Genomic DNA, 22,247 nt, shown 5'->3' on the forward strand with positions numbered 1-22,247 from the left:
TATTTCACGGTTCGAGTTCTTACAGCATGAGTTGAATATTATGCAAAATTAAATCTGTTAGTTTTTATGGAAATATATATATATATATATATATATATATATATATGCAGAGATATGGATTAATACAAGATAATGTTATGACAGTATTTTTATACAGAGTTACAACGTTATATATAAAACTACAGAATGACATCATTTTATACAGTATTACAAAATGACAGCATTCTATATAGAACTACAGTATGTTAGCATTTTATACAGAATTATAGTATTACATAGATTTATATATAGAATTACAGTCTTATTGTAACAACCTACTATTTATTTCCCAATTTTGTTTTTATACTATGAAATTTATGATGCTCTGATACCTACTCGATTAAGTCAAACCATCAACCTAAGCAGTGAGAAGATGAAATTATATAACCATAACCATATATATACAATACAATACCAGAGTTCTAGCTCATTCCATGTTCTCAAGTATATAACTGAATAAGGCTATACAAAAATACTCTCCACCCCAAATACTCACTCTTCTGATAGGACGATACCAAAGCCCCTCTACCTGCGAGCCTAATCTGCTCGTCTAACTGGAACACCTGAAAAATATTAATTTGATGAGATGAAACGACGCTCAGTAAGATGAAATATGATATTACTAGTGTATGGAAAATGAGTTACAATACCATGAAAATATGATCCTATATAATCATGTATAACTAAATCTATAAATACAATACAAGTAATATAAACCACCACCTTTAACCATGTTGCTTAACATATCTGTATTTTAAGTTTCTATTCATAATACTTCTAATGTACATAAGTATATTCCCTGTTTCTGTGAAACTGTACATGCATAATAATAACTCAAACCCTCCCTAGATGGATAATTGTATGTCATGATTTAACCCCTAATGATAGGGTTGTGCGGCCCGTAGGCGGGATTTATCGCTGGCTGTTCTACCAGGATAAACCACTATACTCTGTTAGTCAGATCGGCCCTCCTTAACCCATATCTGATAGGGAGTCTGTCCACAACATAGGCACGATCGACTTATCTACCACGTATTATCTAAATAGGTGGTTGCACTCTGAACTGTATATAGCTATGGTACCGTGCTTTGTAAACTGTATCTGTAATAGTCTATTAGGATTTGATACTATATAGTACAGTTCTGTATATAACTATCTGTTTTACTATGATTCTGTAATAGTTGTATTAACCATGACGCTGAAATGAACTGTTCTATAACAACTGTATTTTTAAAATTAACTGTAAATCTGTATGTCATGGTACTGTATACTATATAATCATGGTATTCTAAAATTGTTGTAAAACATATTTCCTGTCTGTATATTCTGTAAACATAATCATGAAAATTACTGTAAAACATGTTTCTGTATTATAACTATATTCTCAAGCCACACAGTAATTTAAAACATATTAAACAAAATTGATAAACTGTATAAATTTCTACTGTGATGATAATCTGGTAAAAACGTATAATTTATACTGAAAACATACTAGAATTGTCTAGCATAGCATATTTTCCCTTACTCGATTCCTGCTAAAATCTCCTACTGTGACGGGTCCCACACCCACAAGACTTCCCACTCAACACCCTAAAAACAATATATTTGTGAACAAAATTTCATTATTTCTACATCTACTGCATTTCCTACAACTACTGGAAAGTCAAATTTTGACAAAAAAACCTTACCCTCAATCTGGGATGAAATCCAACTTCGTCCCACCGACGATCCGCTCTAGCAGACTTGGAGAGAACTTCCCCAAGAGTGTCGTGGTGGCCTCAGATCGTTGATCCGGCGTCTGAAATGGCCGAAATCAAATAGAGAAGAGGGAAGAACCATAGAGGAGAGAGAGGGTTTTTCTGCTTAAAATATCTGCGTAAAATCTGAATTTAACACTATTTATACTACAGCCTTCATCAACAAGCCACGTCATCTCATCGACAAGGTCACGAAGAAGGTTCATCGACGAACACCATCTCCTCATCTACGAGTTTCAGAGTTTAGAAAACAGCCTCTCGGTATCTTCTCGTCGACAAAACATACCCTCGTCGACGAGACCCTATGTTATTCTCGTCGACAAATCCCCTGTATTCGCCGACGAGTCCTTGATTAAATTCCTGAGTTATTACTCCCAAAGTGCAACGTCATTGACGAACGCGAAGCATTCGTCAACAAAGCTTGCTGCCTTCTTCTGTTTCCATTTCCATTTTCATCCCTCTTTATTATTTAAATACCATTATTCTTTAGGTCATTACACTTATAGTTTCATACTGTATTGTGAATATGAAATCATGTAATTTTATTGTTTTAGAAATTGCATTATATGATTTAAGACCCTAATGGACCTTAATTAAGCACGATACCGTAGCTTCACACATACTAGTGCAGCCACACTACTATGAGCGTGTTGGCGGTATACAGTAAATTTAGCCATTGTTGTGTAGAGTTACCTCCTGGAGTCCCGACCAGCTGGGTGGACAAATCAGACTTACAAATACAGATACAAATATAGATACAGATACAGATACAGCTGACTTAGTCTGGTTAGGTCAGCCATGTCTAAGTCCCGCCTTCGAGCCGCACAACCCGGATAATACGAGGTAAACTCATGACGTTGGTTGTTTATCCATCCAGGGCAGTTCTTCTATGCATATATGCGTATTTACTTCTACAGAGATATTTATATGCCGGAGTATGTTTTAAAAGGGAAGTAAGTATTTTGAAATATATATTTATGTATGCGTGTGTACAGTTTTTCATGATTTCACAGTGAAAGAAAAAGGTAAATAATAGATGTATATTTGAAACACTAAAACTCATGTTGTCACACACTGGTAATAATTTATTCCTTCTTACTGAGAGGTGTCTCACTCCTTTAATCATTAACATTTCAAGACATCCAAGGAATCAAGCTTAGAGCATTCCAAGGCAGGACTAGATTGTATTGCCCAGGATGAGTTCTAGTGAGGCACAGTATTGTATATGGACAAACTTTATGTTTTTTTGGGAATGGATTATGGATGTATTATGTTTTAGGGATTTATGTATGTATTTTGGAGACAATAGTACTCTAGTATTGTTTTGGGAGTGTATATGTTTTCCGCTATGTTGTATTATACGAGTTATGAACAGGTGTTTCTAGTGCCCCACCTTGGGTATCAAGATACTATAGTGTATCTTATATAGGAGATCAAGTATGGAGTATAGCACTCCGGGCCCCACTGGGTTCGGGGTATCACAGATTTAATTGGTGTCAGAGCATAATTTTATTTATATTTATAATAGTGGTTTTATTTTTGGGGGCGTTACACAACATCTCGACTTCTAACAACTTTCTTGTCAATCGGATCCCACAATCTATATTCAAATTCATCATACCTATAGCTAACAAAAATACATTATATTGTCTTATCATCAAGTTTGGATCTTTCATCTTTTCAAATGTGAACAAATACACGACAATCAAACACTTTCAAGTGATCATAAGTGACATCGTTACCTTTCCAAATTTTTTCAAGAACTTCACCAAGTAGAGGAGTTGAAGGAGACAAATTAATCAAGTCCACAGTTGTCCTCATTGCTTCACCTCAAAATGATTTTGGCAACTTCGCATGAGAGAGTGTAGAGACCTAGAAAATTAAACTAATGAAAGTAATAAAGAAGAGAAATGAAAGAGGAGGGAAAAGGGGGATCAGTAGGGCTTCGTCAACGAACTCAGGGTCTTCGTCGACAAATGTTCCTATAGAACTCGTCGACAAACTAGCCTCCTCGTTGACGAAGTGCCTTCATGGGTTCGTCAACGAATCACTTGAACTCGTTGACGAACTTCGGCCTATAAATATGTAAACCCTCATTTTTCAGCGTCTCTCTCTCTCTCTCTCTCTCTCTCTCTCTCTCTCTCTCTCTCTCTCTCTGCCCAAATTAACGATCAGGAACCACCATGAGGTTCGTGAGAAGATTCTCTACAACTTAACCGGAGTAGATTTTCAATTTGAAGTTCCGGGACACCATTCCAAAATCAGAGTAAGTTATTTTAGGGTTTTATGGGCTATTTGGAGTATTTGAAACCTAGGAAGTGTTAAATGAGAATTGTTTTGAGAGTTGAGTTGACTAATTTGGGGAAACGTAATTTTTAGGCTTTTTGAGTTGTGAACGCCATGGAGCGTAAAATCTAGGGTGTTAGTGGACCTCTAAGTAAGTCAGGTAAGGGTAATAAATTATAACAGTTATTTTGAGAATTATTGGTTGAATTAATACGTTAAAATGTGAGTATAGTATTTTGCCTGAAATTATTATGATATGAATATCAGATAAAATTGTGTGGCATATGATTTGTTCTGAAAATGTGTTTGAAATTGAGTGTGTTTTTTACACTAAGAATAATAAGCCTATGATATATATTTATTGAAAGGCTTTATGCAAAAATGAAAATAATGGAAACCAATTACGTTTTATATACTGAACTAGGATAATATGAGACTGGAAACATGGAAAATGTTGAAAAGTGGAATACATAATTGTTTTATTAAGAAATGTTAAAATACATGAACTATAATATATACCATTATGAGATGAGATATCAATACTGAAAATGTGAATATTGGAATGTGAATGTTGAAATGTAAATATTGGAATGTGAATATGAAAATGTGAATTTTGTAATGTGAAAGTTGAAATGTGAATACTGGAAATGTGAAAATTGCAATGAGAATTCTACAATGTGAATACAAGAAATGTGAAAATTGTAATGAGAATTCTATAATGCGACTACTATAATGTGAATACTAAAAATGTGAAAATTACCTAAGGAATTCCTAAAAAGCCTCATCCTTATACTCTCCGCCTTGGTCTTGTTGGAGTGACTTGATGCGATAGCTACTTTGCTTCTCCACGAGAGTTTTGAACTCTTTAAATTTGTTGAACGCTTATGACTTCCTTTTTAGGAAGTAGACCCAAGTCTTCCTGTTGTAATCGTCAATGAAGGTGAGGAAATATCAGTTCTGTCCATCTGAAACCAGGTTCAAAAGACCACACACATTTGTGTGTACTAGTTGGAGCAGCGTGGTAGATCTCCAGTCGACTTGTTTTCCAAAGTTGTTTCTATGTTGCTTGCTTAGAAAACAGCTTTTACATATATCATTTGGATGTTGGATGTTGGATGTTGGATGTTGGGTAAGTCATTCATCATCTTCTTGCTTCCCAACTGCTTCAAGCTTTCAAAGTTGAGGTGTCCAAACCTCAGATGCCACAACCAATCTTTGTTGTTGATGATGGTGCTTAGACATATTGGCGTGTCATGATAGATGGCGAGAGAAAACATCCGATTATTCGCCATAGTGACTCGAGTGACAAGCTTGCCTCGAGCGTCTAATATCACCATCTGCTTATCTCTAAGGCTAATTTGTTAGCGTTTCTCCACAAGCTATCTGAGACTCAAGATGTTAGTCTTCATGTCTAGCACATAATAGATGTTGGAGATGAAAGCATGATCTCTAGTCTTCCGCTTGATCAGAACATCTCCTCTCCCTTGAACTGAGACTTTAGAGAGATCTCCAAAAGAGATCTCCCCCTGAACTTTCTCATCAAGTTCAATGAATAGGTTCTTTCTACCAGTCATATGGTTGCTGGCTCCATAGTCGAGGTACCAAAAACTTTGGTCGTGGGTTGAGCTATGCGCCATTAGCATCAACGTCTCTCCAACTACATCTTTAGTTTCGACAAGGTTAGCCTCCTTGCTAACTTTTTCTTGTTTTTGCCCCCAACACTCGTTACTATAGTAACCAAACTTATGGCAGTTATAGCACTCAATGTTTCTTTTATCAATGTTCTGACGGTTGTTGTAACCATCGCCTCTTCTTCCACATCCTCTTCCTCATGGGACATTGTTCTATTGTCGACGTCCTCCTTGTCCGCCTCAGCCTCCTCCTCTGAATTCAGTATATCCAGATCCTCTTTCGCGAGATCTTCGACCTCACTTTCGTCCTCGGTGCGACTCCCCCTTGCTCGTGTCTCCTATCAATTAAGGATAATTTTGACTATAAGACTTGTTCTAGTGACTTACCGTCACTTCTTTTGTTCACCTTCTACTCATGAGCTTGCAAAGATCCTACGAGCCCATCTATAGACATAGTCTCCAAATCTTTCGTTTCTTCTAGCATAATGGCTATGTAGTCAAATTTTGGATCCAAAGATCGCAAAATTTTCTCACATATCCTCATGTCTATGAGATTCTCTCCATTTCTCCTCAACTAGTTCAAGATAACCATTACCCGAGTATAGTACTTGATAATGGACTTAGACGACTTCATTTACAAGGATTCAAATTCACCTCGTAAAGTTTGGAGGCGAATCCTCTTCACTTTGTCGGCCCTTTTGTAGGTCCGATGGAGAGTATTCCAGACTTCTTGGGACGTCTTGGTGGAAGCAATGATTTCGAAGGTGACCTCATCGAGGCCCTAGTAGATTATAGACTAAGCTTTGCAATCCCTTTTCCGATTGGCACGGAGGGTCGTTCGTTGAGCATCAAATGTAGATGCTTTGGCTTCTTTTGATGGGGCTTCTAGGTACTCATCTTCAACGATGTTCATGACATCCTGAGCACGTAGTAGGACTCTCATTTGAATGCACCAATTGTCGTAGTTGTCCTTTGTCAGCTTTAGAATGACTGCTTGTGCAATACCATTCATCATCGGGTTTGATATATATCAAAATAGAATGATGGGGATGGATTTTAGCAAATCTAATGCGACTAGGGTGTTCAAAAGGTCAAAAAACCTTTAGAAACAAGTTTTGGGATGCAAAAAACCAGTATAAATAACACTGAACCGGCTAAAAAAGATCTGGACCGATTTTTTCTTTTCTAACAGAGATTAACGGCACCAGTTAGCGCCGTTAGGCCACGTGGTGTCTTATGGGCGAGCCGCGTGCCATGATGATGTGCGGATCTAGATGCAGGTTGGTTTCCGGGTCAGGTCATGCTCGCGGATTTTCAGCCCGAGTTGCTAGGTTTTTAGGCCGAGTCGCAAATTGGGTTGCAAGTTTATGGGCCACGTCGCGTCAATCGAGTGAAGAAGGAGCATGTAGGCGCATGACGTCTCTGATCAACACTAGCGTCGACGCGTCCAGCGCGTCTCGACGATGTTGTATTAGCAAGTGGCGCGTGTGAGCACATGTGAAGGCACCCAGACTCCGTTTGAGACTTGGTTTTCACCTATGAACTCGTCTCGATGCAATCTACGTGATGGTATGCTCTAAAATTGATTTAAAGCAACTTCAAATCTAGAAAAAAATTCGAATTCCTCTATGTTTACCTCTGTTTGGCGAATTCTGGCAAATCGTAGCGCTTTGATACCACTGATGGGTGGAGGGGATTCACTCAATCACTGGTTGTAATTGAACTCGGTGAGGAAAACACTCAATTGCACACAAACACTCTTTGATTTCAATAATAATTTGAAAAATACAAACGATTCTCGAAATACAATTCTTCTCTCACAGGTTACTCTCCCACACCACAAATTTTACACACACACACATACGCACACACACACACATCTCCATATATATAGCAATGGATGGGATGGTAGGTGAAGATCAATTTGAACAAAGGTGGGTTGGTTGGTGGAGGTGGCTGCCTGTGGCTTAGAAAATTCAACAAAATTGATTGGGGTTGGCACAGGTGGCTGCCAGCCATCAAGTTTAATATTCAACAATCAATTCTTTGTAAAAATTTTGAGAAGTTTTATAGTTCTATTTCTTCCAAATTCCCATAAGATTGTAGCTAGAATAACATTGTTTCAACATTCAAGATGCAACTGCAATTGCTAGCAAATGTGAAGCTAAGAAGAAATCTCATTGTGCAATGACCAACACCTAACAATATATGGTGCAAGGAGTATAAAATAAAATGAATAAGAAACATCTAACTTGTGAATAGTTAGCGTATCACTAATGAACATTAACCCAATATTTAGGAGCATGGGATCTTGATCTTAAATTTGAATGTGTAAATTAAAATAAATTTAAACAAAATGCAGCATAAAATTGTATTAATTTTCGCACAAATTCAAGTTTAAGACAAATATTGAATTGGAATGTAATTTTCTAATTTATGACGAGTCGGTGGTTGAATAAGTTAAAGTAACTAGAACTAACTAGAACTTAAAGTTTTTAACTCAAGGTTGAGACTTGAGCATTTGCATTTTACCTTGTTTATTATAACTTGTGATATTGTGTAATGATTGGTGAGTGATTCTGTGGAGTAGTGGGGACGACTCCAAACAAAGCAAATGTGGAGTTAAATATTAGAAGTCAAGTTGAGAAGTGGTCCTTTTGCTCTTATTTTAATTGAACGTACACAAAGCTAGGTGTTAGGGAGTGACAATGTAATGGGGAAAAGGGGGAAAGAGATACTGCTATAATTGTGTTCTCCAAGGATTTAGAATGAACATATAATTATTTGTGCTAACGTTTGTATGGTTATTCTCTTGGATTGGAATAATACAAGTAGTCATTTTCATTATGGTGTTTTGATTCCTTGGATTGTGATATCCCTGATTGTTATAGTCTTATTCAGTGTATGAGAATATATTGCTCGTGTGATATCCTATTGTTCCTTGTTTTCCTTGAGTATTGAGACTCACCTGGTGCTCGTGCTTGCAGGCTTGAACGTGTGAGACTTGGCTGACTTATCGAGAGAGAGCTCTCAACGAGTGCCACACGAGTCTTACTTGAGTCCCATTTTGGGGGTCCATGACACTAGGCTTTAATTGAGCTAGACCAAAAGTCCCCCTATTTCAAGGCCCGACCTTGACCCTTGCAATGGAATTGCAAAAAGGCCGACAAAGAAAGATATAAAGCCTATTGCTCAGCTCAATCCCACTTGGATTTCTTCACCAATCCTATAAAACAACTTTTGGGGGGGGGGGGGGGCGCCTGATAACTCAAACCTAAGGAAGAAAGTAAGAAACTATTTGATTGTTTATCACCCAACTTAAAACCTTCAGTTAAAATACCCACATACCCAGCTCCCTTTTGTTTCAACTTTCAACTAATGCACTAGACAATACTTCCCCTTCTGAAGCTGAGAAGTTAATATATCATCAATTATGGTTCTCTCTCCTCAATGTACTCCTCAGCCTCACTGTCGTTCCTCTCTCCATTTACAATCCTACTAACTTTGCTGAAGACTATGAAGAGCACATAATCAGCACCCATTAATTTCTCTACACAGTATCATTAAGATGTCAATTTCCAACAAGTACCATAAAAAAAGTGCAAGTTGTGTTGCCCATGATAACACATATAATGGGATTTTGACGAACAATGGTGTAAGCCATTTTTTCTGTTGCAAGAATCATTGCCGAAATGTTCTTTGAGTCGGAGCAAACAAAGCTAGGTTTTAATTGAGCTAGGCCAAAAGTCCCCCTATTTCAAAGCCCACTAGCTTGACCCTTGCAGTAGAATTGCAGACAAACAAACATAGATGGATATAGAGTCTATTGCTCAGCCCAATCCCACTTGGATTTCTTAAGAAATCCAACAAAACAACTTGGCCACTGAGGAGCCATGAAAATTGAAACCCAAGGAAGAAAGTAAGAAACTATTTTACAACATGCACCTTACCCAACATCTACTGTTCAGGAAATATGAAAGGAAACAAACAACAGATTCTTTGAAATCAAAGAATTGAAAGCAACAATTGTATCTCTCTAGGATTAAATTAAAGTAATATTTTTTTATTTCTCTTTTACCGGCTAAATTTATTGGATCTTTAGGATTTGCTCCTATGTCTATATTCTTCCTTTGTTTAGTTTTTGTAAATAATAAGCTTCTTAGCCTTTCAAAAGAAATGGTTATTCATCGCATAATGACCTAGTTTTTTTTATTTCGTTGTTTGGGTGTTGATCCGTAATATAAGAACATACTAATCAATTATCAGCTACTTCAGTTATCCAAAATGCGGACAGCTTCATAAAAATTCCACTTATTTAAGCAAGATGAAACAAACAGTATACCTAATAATTTTTTTTTATTATTATTTTCTAAAGTAAAAGAGCTTTGTACATACACTCTCCTTATAATATTAAGCATCATAAAAGAAAATCACCACCAAACTAAATTTAGGAACTCTATTTTCAAGGTAAAAATAAATAAATAAATAAGAGAACCAAGATAGAAGAACTTAGAAATTTAAAAATGCTTATGATTATTTTATTATTTAAAATAATTATAAATCTTCATGCATATACATTTCTCTTCTTTCCAAAATCAATACAACAATTCAACAAATCAATATGTTCACTGAAGTAATTAGGGTGTGACAAACATCATACCCATTAAAATTACAAAAGAAAAAAATAATTTAAAAAATAAGACAGTAAAATTAAATCTCTATGCATGGACTCCTAGTTCCTACATAGTAATTCTTTTGGTTGATTCAAGATGCATATCCGCATGAACCGTTCTCACATTTAACCCCTGAGTCACATGCTTTATTGCACTTGCCACAATGAAGATCATTGAAACCAACATTGACACATTTACCACCACAACAAAGCTGACCAAAACGACACTTGTGCCCGCACATCCCACAGTTGTTTCTATCTCGCAGGACATTCCGGCAATGACTCTTACAGCAAAAGAGACGGCTAGCACCATTGTTCGCAGAAACCCCATTGCATATGTTGCTACTAACCTCACAATGTGTATCTTTCTTTACAACACTCGCTAAAAATCGACCCCTCAAGGATCCAGTGTTGAGGAATGGGGTATCGATTATGTACTCTTCATAGTCTTCTGCGTCCTCGGTGATGAAAGAGGCCATTGAAGAGGGGGAGGCTAGTAATGTTAGAGGGAGGGTAAGGGTAAAAAGGATGGTTGTCAATTGGATGAGAGTGGCAGCCATATTCACTACTGAAAGTTTTTGAGTTGTTGGGAGGCTGAGGAAATGGAGGAGATGGAATGTTTGTGTAGGTCTGGTTAGTGGGTACTAGCCAAGGGAAGTGATGGGTATTTAAAGCTTTAGGTTGGGAATAAAAAATTCCTCTTGGGAAGGAATGGGAAGTTGTAATCCCACAAAGTTCCAAATCCTAAGGCCAAGTTGTCTTTGCATTGGTCAAAGTATATACTGAGTGGGGTTTGGCAGCGCCATATGCTAAAAATCTTTGGCAGCAGAGCTAAGACCTAAGTACGTTTGGCATGTAAATGTTGATTTTGGTCCTTTTTTTTTTTTTTTGATACGTACATTAGGCATCGTGTTTAATTTAGCTTCTTTTCCAATTCATAAAGTTAATTAAAGCATTGATAATTTAATTTTAGTACTGCACATAATTAAGAATGGTCTGCAACAATTAATCATAAGAAAAGTGAGTTCTGCTAGCATTTTCTTGAAATAATTCAAATGGAAACTTCTCAATAATTCAAATGCTAGCATTAGGCATTGTGTTTAATTTAGCTTCTTTTCCAATTCATAAAGTTAATTAAAGCATTGATAATTTAATTTTAGTACTGCACATAATTAAGAATGGTCTGCAACAGTTAATCATAAGAAAAGTGAGTTCTGCTAGCATTTTCTTGAAATAATTCAAATGGAAACTTCTCAATAATTAAAATTTGATACGTTTGCTTCAAGGATTGTGATTTCTAATCTTAGAAAGGCTAAAAAAAGAGTTATAAGATGACATATTGTATTTGCTCAAACTTAATTAATGAGCCTTCATTAGTGGACTGAACACAATAATGAGTGGATGAGATAAAATTATATATGCAAAAGACATGAAGATATATCTTTTAATTTTAAGGAAAATGATAAGTTAGTCCTTACACTTTTAGTTAAATATACATAGTCCCTATACTTTTGTTTTGTACATTTAAGGACTTGTATTTATTAATTTTACTGAATTAAAATTATCATCTATTCTAATTTAATGATTATGAATTAAGAGCTGAAATTAATAGAATGTCCCTTCACTCTTGGAGATTATCAGCTCATTTGGAGCCCAAATATTATTAGTTATGAAAAAATGTTAGTGTATTTTAATATTCTTATATTATTTATTTTCTTGGAAAAGAGCATGCATCTTGGAATGGCTTATGTATCTATATTTAATTAGGTCATTCATTCATGTATCTCATGAATTCATAAGACTAATTATGCGAGTGTATCTTAAAATTAGGTGTATACCTATTTAATATATATACATCTTATTTATTAAGTACATAGAGAATGAAAGATCATTTTGTGGTTATAAATAGACCCTTAAAGCATTAGCACTACACACCAATCTTTTCACATCATTCTCATCATATCATCCTTCTTTCAAGTTTGAAGAGTTTGACAAGCAAAGAAAGTGCTTTTTGTGGAGCTTTGGTTTGCTCCAAATGTGGAGCTTTGGATTGCTCCATTTGTAGAGAATTTAAGAGAGTCATACAATTTAAATCAGATTGTTGCATCCTAAGAGAGACAAGTCTTGAGAAGTTCTGCTGCAACGGTTCGTGGCCTAAGCCAAAAACCGCAGAGGGCTTAAATCTCCTTAAAGAGAGCGAGATATCTGTATCTCGGCCTATTTGCGAATCGTGTTTATATTTGTATTTTTATTTGTGTTTAAGTTTTATTGTTTTTATTTTATTAAATTTCCGAACAATTTTAAGGGGATCAAAATATGTAGCGTACGGTTGAGAAACCGAATGAAAATGTTGAAGATCTCAACAAGCTTTTTCGGTTTAAAGGAGCCCACTTCAAGAGATGGAAAGGTAATGTACTTTTCTACCTTCGTCTCCTCAAAGTTGCTTGTGTTCTCATCGAGAAGGATCCAAAAAAAAAATCGATACCAAAAAAATGAATGAAGATGAGTTGGTCGATCACCACGAAAAATTGGAACAATATGAAAAACATAAGTATAAATGTGGGTATTACATTTTAAATTGTCTAGCCGATCAATTTTATGATTACTATGATACTACTTACTCATCCGCAAAGAAAATCTAAAAGGCTTTCCAAAATAAGTATAATATCGAGGAGGCAAGAGAGCAAGATGCAATTCTGCAAGAAAATGGTAATACCAACAACAGTAATACTACAAAGGTAAATTTAATTGCATTTGAACATAATACTATGCCCACAAGTATACTTCTACAAGATTCATTATAATTTGTGTTCATATCCTTTATTTTATTTACTATTATTCATATGGCTTAAGTAATATTAAATTATTAAAAATAACAATTGAGGGCTTATTTGTCAAAATGTAATGTCATCAATCAATTGTTGAAAATTTCACTTGTACATTTGTTCCACATTTGAAAAATAAAATGGAGGATGGGTGTCCATATACATGGTTGAGTCTATCACCTAATGGCTTAAACTTTTGAGTCAAAGTTGGTGTTCACCCATATACATCAAGCCCATGTGAAGACTCCTCCGACCCTAACAAGTGGTATAAAAGTCGACACTTCGAATTGGGTTTAAGTGTTCATGTTACGAATGGACGTCTTGCGAAAGAGGAGCGTAAGATCCTAAGGATGCTGATACTATAAATGAGCTGACTTACATGGTTTCCCTCCCTTTCCTGTGATTGAGTGATGACTTCTAGTAGGCTGCATAACATAAAGTGATCAAGAATGACTTCAATTCAAGGGTGAACATTAGATAAATCAAAATGATGAGTTAGATAAGGGTTGAATTAGGAACATCAAGGTACCAGCTCAATCTAATGAACCAAAAAACCCCTTATTTTCTAGTCTTTTTGGAACTGGGGAAATATTGAGAAAGGAAAGGAAAATAATAAGGATTTCATTATTTCATGTTTGGTTATCAAATAAAGTGAGAAAGAAAATAAAAATACATCAAATTAATGAAAATGAAATATTTAGTTTTCCACGTCCTTACTATTTGCTTTTTGTTAATTTTTAACCATATTAGAAGAATTTTTTCATTTTTAGTAATATTTGATACAGAAAGAAAATATAGTGAAAAGTTTTTCCATATTATTTTCCTTTCCTTTTCCCAAAAAAAAAATTCTTAATCCAAACTAGCCCTTAATGACAAGGGAAAATTCATTAGAAGAGAGAGCTGCAATGAAAAATGAAAAAAGGAAAAAGACAAAGGAGGGAAGTTGGAGAATAGTTATCCTTAAAGAAAGGAGGAACAAAGACCCAATTGAAAAAATAACCCCAAATCAAATATGAGCAACCCCTTCACCAAACAAGAGGGAAGGAAAATTAAACCAGGACGTAAAACCGTGGAACCCTAGCACCTTTAAACAAAATTATTACATGGAGAAGAAAAAAATATTAATGTAGTCAGTTCTTTGTATAAATTTTGAGAAGTTTTATAGTTCTATTTCTTCCAAATTCCCATAAGATTGTAGCTAGAATAACCTTGTTTCGACATTCAAGATGCAACTGCAATTGCTAGCGAATGTGAAACTTAGTAAAGAAGAAATCTCATTGTGCAATGAGCAACACTGAGCAATATATGGTGCAAAGAGCATAAAATAAAATGAATAGGAAGCATCTAACTTGTGAATAGTTAGCGTATCACTAATGAACATTAACCCAGTATTTAATAGCATGGAATCTTGATCATAAATTTGAATGTGTGTAAATTTAAACAAAATACAGCATAAAAATGTATCAAGTTTCGCATAAATTCAAGTTTAAGACTCAAACACCATGCTGTCACACACAACCCAAATTACATCCTCCCATGCCATGAAAATATTGAATTGGAATGTAATTTTCTAATTTATGTTGGAGTCAGTGGTTGAATAAGTTAAAGTAACTAGAACTCAAAGTTTTTTTAACTCAAGGTTGAGACTTGAGCATTTGCATGTTACCTTGATACTGTGTAATGATTGGTGAGTGATTCTGTGGAGTAGTGGGGACTACTCCTAACAAAGCAAATGTGGAAAAGAATATTAAGTCAACTTGAGAAGTGGTCCTTCGGCTCTTATTTTAACTGAACGTACACAAAGCTAGGTTTTAATTGAGCTAGACCAAAAGTCCCCCTATTTCAAAGCCCACTAGCTTGACCCTTGCAGTGGAATTGCAGACAGACATACATAGATAGATATAGGGTCTATTGGTCAGCCCAATCCCACTTGGATTTCTTAACCAACCCAATAAAACCTGAGGAAGAAAGTAGGAAACTATTTGATTGTTTATCACCTAACTTCAAACCTTCAGTTAAAATATTAACGTACCCAACTCCCTTTTGTGTTAACTTTCAACTCATGCACTGGACAATACTTCCCCTTCTGAAACTGAGAGATTAATATATCATCAATAATGGTTCTATCTCCTCAATGTACTCCTCAACCTCACTGCCGTTCCTCTCTCCCTTTACACTCCTACTAACTTTGCTGAAGACTATGAAGACCACATAATCGGCACCCATTAATTTCTCAACACAGTATCGTTAAGATGTTGGTTTCAAACAAGTACCTAAAAAAGTGCAAGCTGTGTTGCCCAAGATAACACATATAATGGGATTTTGGCGAAAAATGGTGTGAGCCATTTTTTCTGTTGCAAGAATCATTGCCGAAATGTCCTTCGAGTCAAAATGATTGCGTGAAGTGAGGAGACAAAGCTAGGTTTAATTGAGCTAGACCAAAAGTCCCCCTATTTCAAAGCCCACTAGCTAGACCCTTGCAGTAGAATTGCATACAGGCAAACATAGATAGATATAGAGTCTATTGCTCAGCCCAATCCCACTTGGATTTCTTAACAAATCCAACAAAACAACTTTGCCACTGAGGAGCCATGAAAAGTGAAACCTAAGGAAAAATTAAGAAACTACTTTACAACATGCACCTTACCCAACATCTACTGTTCAGGAAATATGAAAGGAAACAAACAACAGAATCTTTGAAATCAAAAAAATGGAAGCAACAATTGTACCTCTCTAGGCTCAAATTAAAGTAACATTTTTTCAATTCTCTTTTACCGGCTAAATTTATTGCTCCTTCTCAATAAAAGATTTTTAGCATTTGCTCCTATGTCTATGTTCTTCAATTGTTTGGTTTTTCTAAATAATAAGTTTCTTAGTCTTTTAAAAGAAATGGTTATTCATTGCATAATGACCTAGTTTTCTCCTTTCGTTGCTTGGGTGTTGATCCTACCATATAAGAACAAACTAATCAATTATCAGCTACTTCAATTATCCAAATGCCGACAGCTTCATAAAAATTCCACTTATTTAAGCAAGTTGAAACAAATAGTATACCTAATAATTCTTTTTCTTTTTTTTTTATTTTCTAAAGTAAAATAGCTTTGTACATACTCTCCTTATAATATTAAACACATCAATCATATTAAGAAAATCACTACCAAGCTAAATTTAGGAACTCTATTTTCAAGATAAAAATAAATAAAAAAGGGAACCAAGGATGGAAGAACTTTAAAATTTATAAATGTTTATGATTATTTTATTATTTAAAATAATTATAAATCTTCATCCATATACATTTCTCTTATTTCCCTAATCAATACAACAATTCAACTAATCAATATATTCACTGAAGTAATTAGGGTGTGAGTCGTGACAAACATCATCCCGTTAAAATTACAAAAGGAAAAAATAAATTAAAAAATAAGACAATGAATTTAAATCTGTATGCATGGACTCCTAGCATGAAGTAATTCTTTTGGTTGATTCAAGATGCATATCCGCATGAACCATTCTCACATTTAACTCCCGAGTCACATGCTTTGTTGCACTTGCCACAATGAAGATCATTGAAACCAACATTGATGCATTTACCACCACAACAAAGTTGACCAAAACGACACTTGTGCCCGCACATCCCACAGTTATTTCTATCTCGCAGGACATTCCGGCAATGACTCTTACAGCAAAAGAGACGGCTAGCACCATTGTTCGCAGAAACCCCATTGCATATGTTGCTACTAACCTCACAATGTGTGCCTTTCTTTACAACACTCGCCAAAAATCGACCCCTCAAGGATCCAGTGTTGAGGAACGGGGTGTCAATTACATACTCTTCATAGTCTTCTGCATCCTCGGTGATGAAAGAGGTCATTGGAGTGGGGGAGGCAAGTAATGTTAGAGGGAGGATAAGGGTAAAAAGGATGGTTGTCAGTTGGACGAGAGTGGCAGCCATATTCACTACTGAAAGTTTTTGAGTTGTTGTGAAGCTGAGGAAATGGAGGAGATGGAATGTTTGTGTAGGTCCGGTTGGTGGGTACAAGCCAAGGGAAGTGATGGGTATTTAAAGCTTTTGGTTGGGAATAAAAAATTCCTCTTGGGAAGTAATGGGAAGTTGTAATCCCACGAAGTTCCAAGTCCCGAGGCCAAGTTGTCTCTGCATTGGTCAAAGTGTATATTGAGTGGGGTTTGGCAGTGCCCTATGGTCAAAATCTTTGGCAGCAGAGCTAAGACCTACCTACGTTTCGCATGGAAATGTTGATTTTGTTCCATTTTTGTTTTGGTACGTCCATTATGCGTCGTGTTTAATTCAGCTTCTTTTCCAATTCATAAAGTTAATTAAAGCATTGATCATTTAAATTTAGCACTGCACATAATTAAGAATGGTCTGCAACAATTAATCATAAGAAGAGTGAGTTCTGCTAGCATTTTCTTGAAATAATCCAAATGGAAACTTATCAATAATTAAAATTTCATACTTCTGCTTCAAGGATTGTGATTTCTAATCTTAGAAAGGCTAAAAAAAGAGTTATGAGATAATAGATGACTTAGACATATTGTATTTGCTCAAACTTAATTAATGAGCCTTCATTAGTGGACTGAACACAATAATGAATGGATGAGATAAAATTTGATATGCAAAAGACATGAAAATATATATTTTAATTTTGATGAAAATGATAAGTTAGTCCTTACACTTTTACTTCAATTTTATTATAGTCCCTATACTTTTATTTTGTACATTTAAGGACTTGTACTAATTAATTTTATTCAATTAAAATTATTATCTATTCTAATTTAATGACTATGAATTAACAACTGAAATTAATAGAATGTAACTTCACTCTTGGAGATTACTCAGCTCATTTTGAGCCCAAATGTTATTAGTTATGAAAAAATGTTAGTGTATTTTAATATTATTATTTTATTTATTATCTTGGAAAAGAGCATGTATCTTCGAATGGGTTAAGTATCTATATTTAATTTGGTCATTCATTTATATATCTCATAAATTCATAAGATTAATTATGTGAGTGCATTTTAAAATTAAGTGTGCACCTATTTAATACATATACATCTTATTTATTAAGTATGGAGAATGAAAGGTCATTTTGTGCCTATAAATAGACCCTTAAGGCATTAGCACTACACACCAATTTTGTCACATCATTTTCATCATGTCATCCTTCTTTCAAGTCTAGAGAGTTTGACAAGCAAAGAAAATCATTTTTTATGGAGCTTTGGACTACTCCATTTGTGCAGAATTGAAGAAAGTCATACGATTTAAATCAGGGTGCTGTATCTTGAGAGAGACAACTCTTGAGGAGTTCTGCTGCACCGGTTCGTGGGCTAAGCCAAAAACCGTAGAGGGCTTGAATCTCCTTAAGGAGAACAAGATATCCATGTCCCAGCCTATTTGTAAATCGTGTTTATATTCGTATTCTTATTTGTGTTTAAATTTTATTGTTTTTATTTTATTTTATTCCTAACAATTTTAAGGAGATCAAAATATGGAGCCTATGGTTCAGAAACCGGATGAAAATGTTGAATATCTCAACAAATATTTTCAATTTAAAGGAGCCCACTTCAAGAGATAGAAAGGCAAGGTACTCTTCTACCTTGTCTCCACAAAGTTGCTTATATTCTCACAGAGAAGGATCCAAAAAAAAAAAATTAATACCGTAAAAATGAATGAAGATGAGTTGGTCAATCACCACGAAAAATTGAAAAAATATGAAAAATATGAGTATAAATGTGGGTATTACATTTTAAATTGTCTAGCCAATCATTTTTATGATTATTATGATACTACTTACTCATCCGCAAAGAAAATCTGAAAGGTTTTGCATAATAAGTATGATATCAAGGAGGCAAGAGGGCAAGATGCAATTCTGCAAGAAAATGATAATACCGACAACGGTAATACCACAAAGGTAAATTTAATTGCTTCTGAACATATTACTTTACCCAAAGGTCTTTTTCCTAAAAACCTTCAATTAAAGCCTAAGAGAAGAAATATGAAAATAATAGTAGACCTCACAAAATGAATAGGGGCAACTCTAATCACAAAAGAATTTGAACCAAGAACCCCCTTACAATTAAAACAAGCAAAATAACAATGTTTGTTATGTTTGTGGCAAAAGTGGGCATATTGCTCGAATTTGCAAATAATTGCAAGCATGTTACTACTCCTTTCGAAAAAATATGGCTATAATAATTCAAAGCATGTTACTACTCCTTTTGATTCAAGAAGACCATAATGAACCCAAGAATAATGTCTTGGAATGTTAGGGGCCTAAATGGCCACGAAAAGAAATCAGACTAGTAATTCTTTGGACCTTTGGAAAACAGACATCATCGGTATTCAAGAGTCCAAAACCCCTGAGCTTTGTCAGAACACTATTAACATCCTGTGGAAAAAGAGATCATTGGAATGGGCAGGCCTAGAATCAGTGAGCACAGCAGGAGGGATGATCATTATGTGGAAATCCAATCTTTTTTCTGCAGAAAGGAATTAACAGAGGATCCTACTCAACCACCCTAGCACTTGTAGTCTAAGACAACTAGTTGGGAATAGATTTAGAAGTCAATGAAAAAATAAGCCATTTGGGAAGAATTGACAAAATCAAAAAGTCCTCATTCTCTGCCCTGGTGTATTTGCAGAGACTTTAACGTAGTCAGATTTCCCCATGAGGGAACATGAACTAGCAAAATTACCAGAAGCATGAATAAGTTCAGGGGCTTCATCATTCATTTTGACTTTAATTGGCATCCCATTGAATGGTGAAGATAAAACTAAAGAGACTAGTCATGGCATGTTTCATGTTGTCAAACTATAATTAAAATTTTAATCTTTTACAAAAATCAATTAAGATTTCTCCCAATAAGACGTGCATGCTCCGCAATTCATATTAGTCCTCACTATTAATTTCAATATCATCAAAATCAATTATAGGGCAACAAGATCAATATAGCAAATTTAATGAATTGGGTAAATTACATAAACCTCCCTAGCAAGTTTTCATAAAAAGGTACTTGCTTAATGTTTTTTAAAAAAGAATTATACTTCTACAAGGTTAGTTATAATTTGTGTTCATATCCTTAATATTGATTTACTATTACTAAGATGGCTTAGCTAATATTAAATTATTTAAAATTAAAACTGAGGGCTTATTGGTTGGGAATGTTTATCGGATCAATTGGCAAAGATGGGCTATTGTTGCAAATGGAGGAATTGGATAAGGGCATGGGTTTCATCTGCCTCCTTGGTCCTGGTCAATGGAACGAGAACAGACTTCTTCCCTATAGCTTCAGAGGTCTTCCCCAGGGAGATCCCTTCTCCACCTTTCTTTTCACTAAGAGCAATCCTCCTTTGTTTTGAAGATTTCTCTGCAATTAAAGTCAATCTGTTCAAAGTTTTTTATTCCCCACTGTAGACCTGGATCAATGAGAATCAATGGCTAACCTTCTCTGCTGCAAGCTTGGTAAATTTCCTGCTACTTATATGGGATCCAATTAAAAGAAAAAGAAAATATGGGACCCGATCATTGAGAGGTTAGAAAAGAAACTGACTTCCTAGAGATCATATATCTATCAGCGACAGGTAGACTTACCCTTATTGTAAGTACTCTCACAAATACCCCTATCCATTACACTCAATTCTTCCAACCCCACTTTTGGTGGTTGCTAGCATGGAAAGGCTTCAAAGGAACTTTCTATGGAGGGCAATTCAAACTCTTTTAAGTACCCTTTGGTTAAATGGGACAATCTTTTAGTATTCCAGAAGTAAGCTTTAGGGATAAAGAAGATTCATACTCAAATCTTTGTTAGGCAAACGGCTATAGAGATTGGTCAAGAAAGACAATATTTGGAGATTGATTTTGCACCAACTACGCCAAGGATTAGGATTTCCCTTGAGCAAAAATACGATGTCAACAAGGTGGTTGATAAACAAGTATCCATAGACTGTCAGTTTGCTTTGTATATGATTTGGAGAACATGAAGCAACTTTGTGAAGGAAGGAATAGCACTAATATCAATAACACACAAAATAGCTACATCACTAATCCAAAAAGCATTTGATAGAAAATAAACACACATTTGTGCCAACACAAGCAGTTGCCAACGGAATGTGTTGTACACTTGTAACAATTAACTCAAACACTAGATCTAAAAGTGTTATTCTTTGCCCTCAGAGAGGGTAGTAATACATTCACTGGCTTAGGGGATGTTGTTGTAGTTTTGGATGATGGAGCATTTGCATGGGACCCTTGTAGTCTAGATGTTGATGGCCATATTCATGCTACTTGTCACGATGCCAAAGTTAGTGTTTGTTACTTGTTGAAATAATTGTCTTCTTGCTTTCATTGCCTAACGTGAAATTTCAATTGTCTTTGAAGCCATTGAATATTAGAGAGAGTAAATATGAGATTTGGCATTATAGGAGGAAAAAATGAGAAACATAGATCGATGTTCTACCTAGCGTGCCAAAATTTAAAATTATATATTGATCATTTAAATAGAGCATATAATTCTCTATGATTAATTTTATCATAGATAGAAATTTAAAAAAAAAAAATCCATCCAATCCCCAAAATAGATGTCATCCAAGAGCTATGGATTTGATCTTGAGATCAGTTACATTCTTTGAGCAAAAAGGTTATGAAGAGGAAAAATTTTCAATCTAAGCGATGATTGAAATCGAGCTTACTCTCAAACTCTTGGAATTTGTTCCTCTTTTTTTAAATGGGAAATTTGTTCCTCTTTTTATTAGAGACGAAAGAACAACACTCCTTTAGATGTTAGAAAGAAGACAGATCCTCAAGTTTTATTCATGTAGAGTGGAGCTGATGTGAAATAAATCACATTAGTGTTCCTAGGTCAGAAAGATTGTAAGAAGTCTTATGCAAGTAGAAAGTAATATTTTAAAGATAGTCATAACTTTTGATTTGTAGAGTTATATGCTCGACAAGATATGCATCAAAAGTCTTGAAATAGATTTGGGTCCATCTTGAGCACCAAATTCATCAATTTCAATAGT

The 22,247-nt window shown here is 35.1% G+C and overlaps 1 protein-coding gene across 1 annotated transcript in view; it reads right to left on the reverse strand.

Annotated features, from left to right (window-relative positions):
• Positions 1–404: 404 nt before the first annotated feature.
• LOC131158928 (uncharacterized) overlaps positions 405–22,247 on the reverse strand; it is a 43,414-nt gene continuing 21,571 nt past the window's right edge. The window contains exon 4 of the mRNA XM_058113851.1: positions 405–602. Coding sequence (XP_057969834.1) covers positions 577–602 — 26 coding nt within the window. The 3' untranslated portion in view covers positions 405–576. The remainder of the gene's footprint in view (positions 603–22,247) is intronic.

Source organism: Malania oleifera, chromosome 1 (genome assembly GCF_029873635.1).
Source record: "Malania oleifera isolate guangnan ecotype guangnan chromosome 1, ASM2987363v1, whole genome shotgun sequence".
NCBI lineage: Eukaryota > Viridiplantae > Streptophyta > Magnoliopsida > Santalales > Ximeniaceae > Malania > Malania oleifera.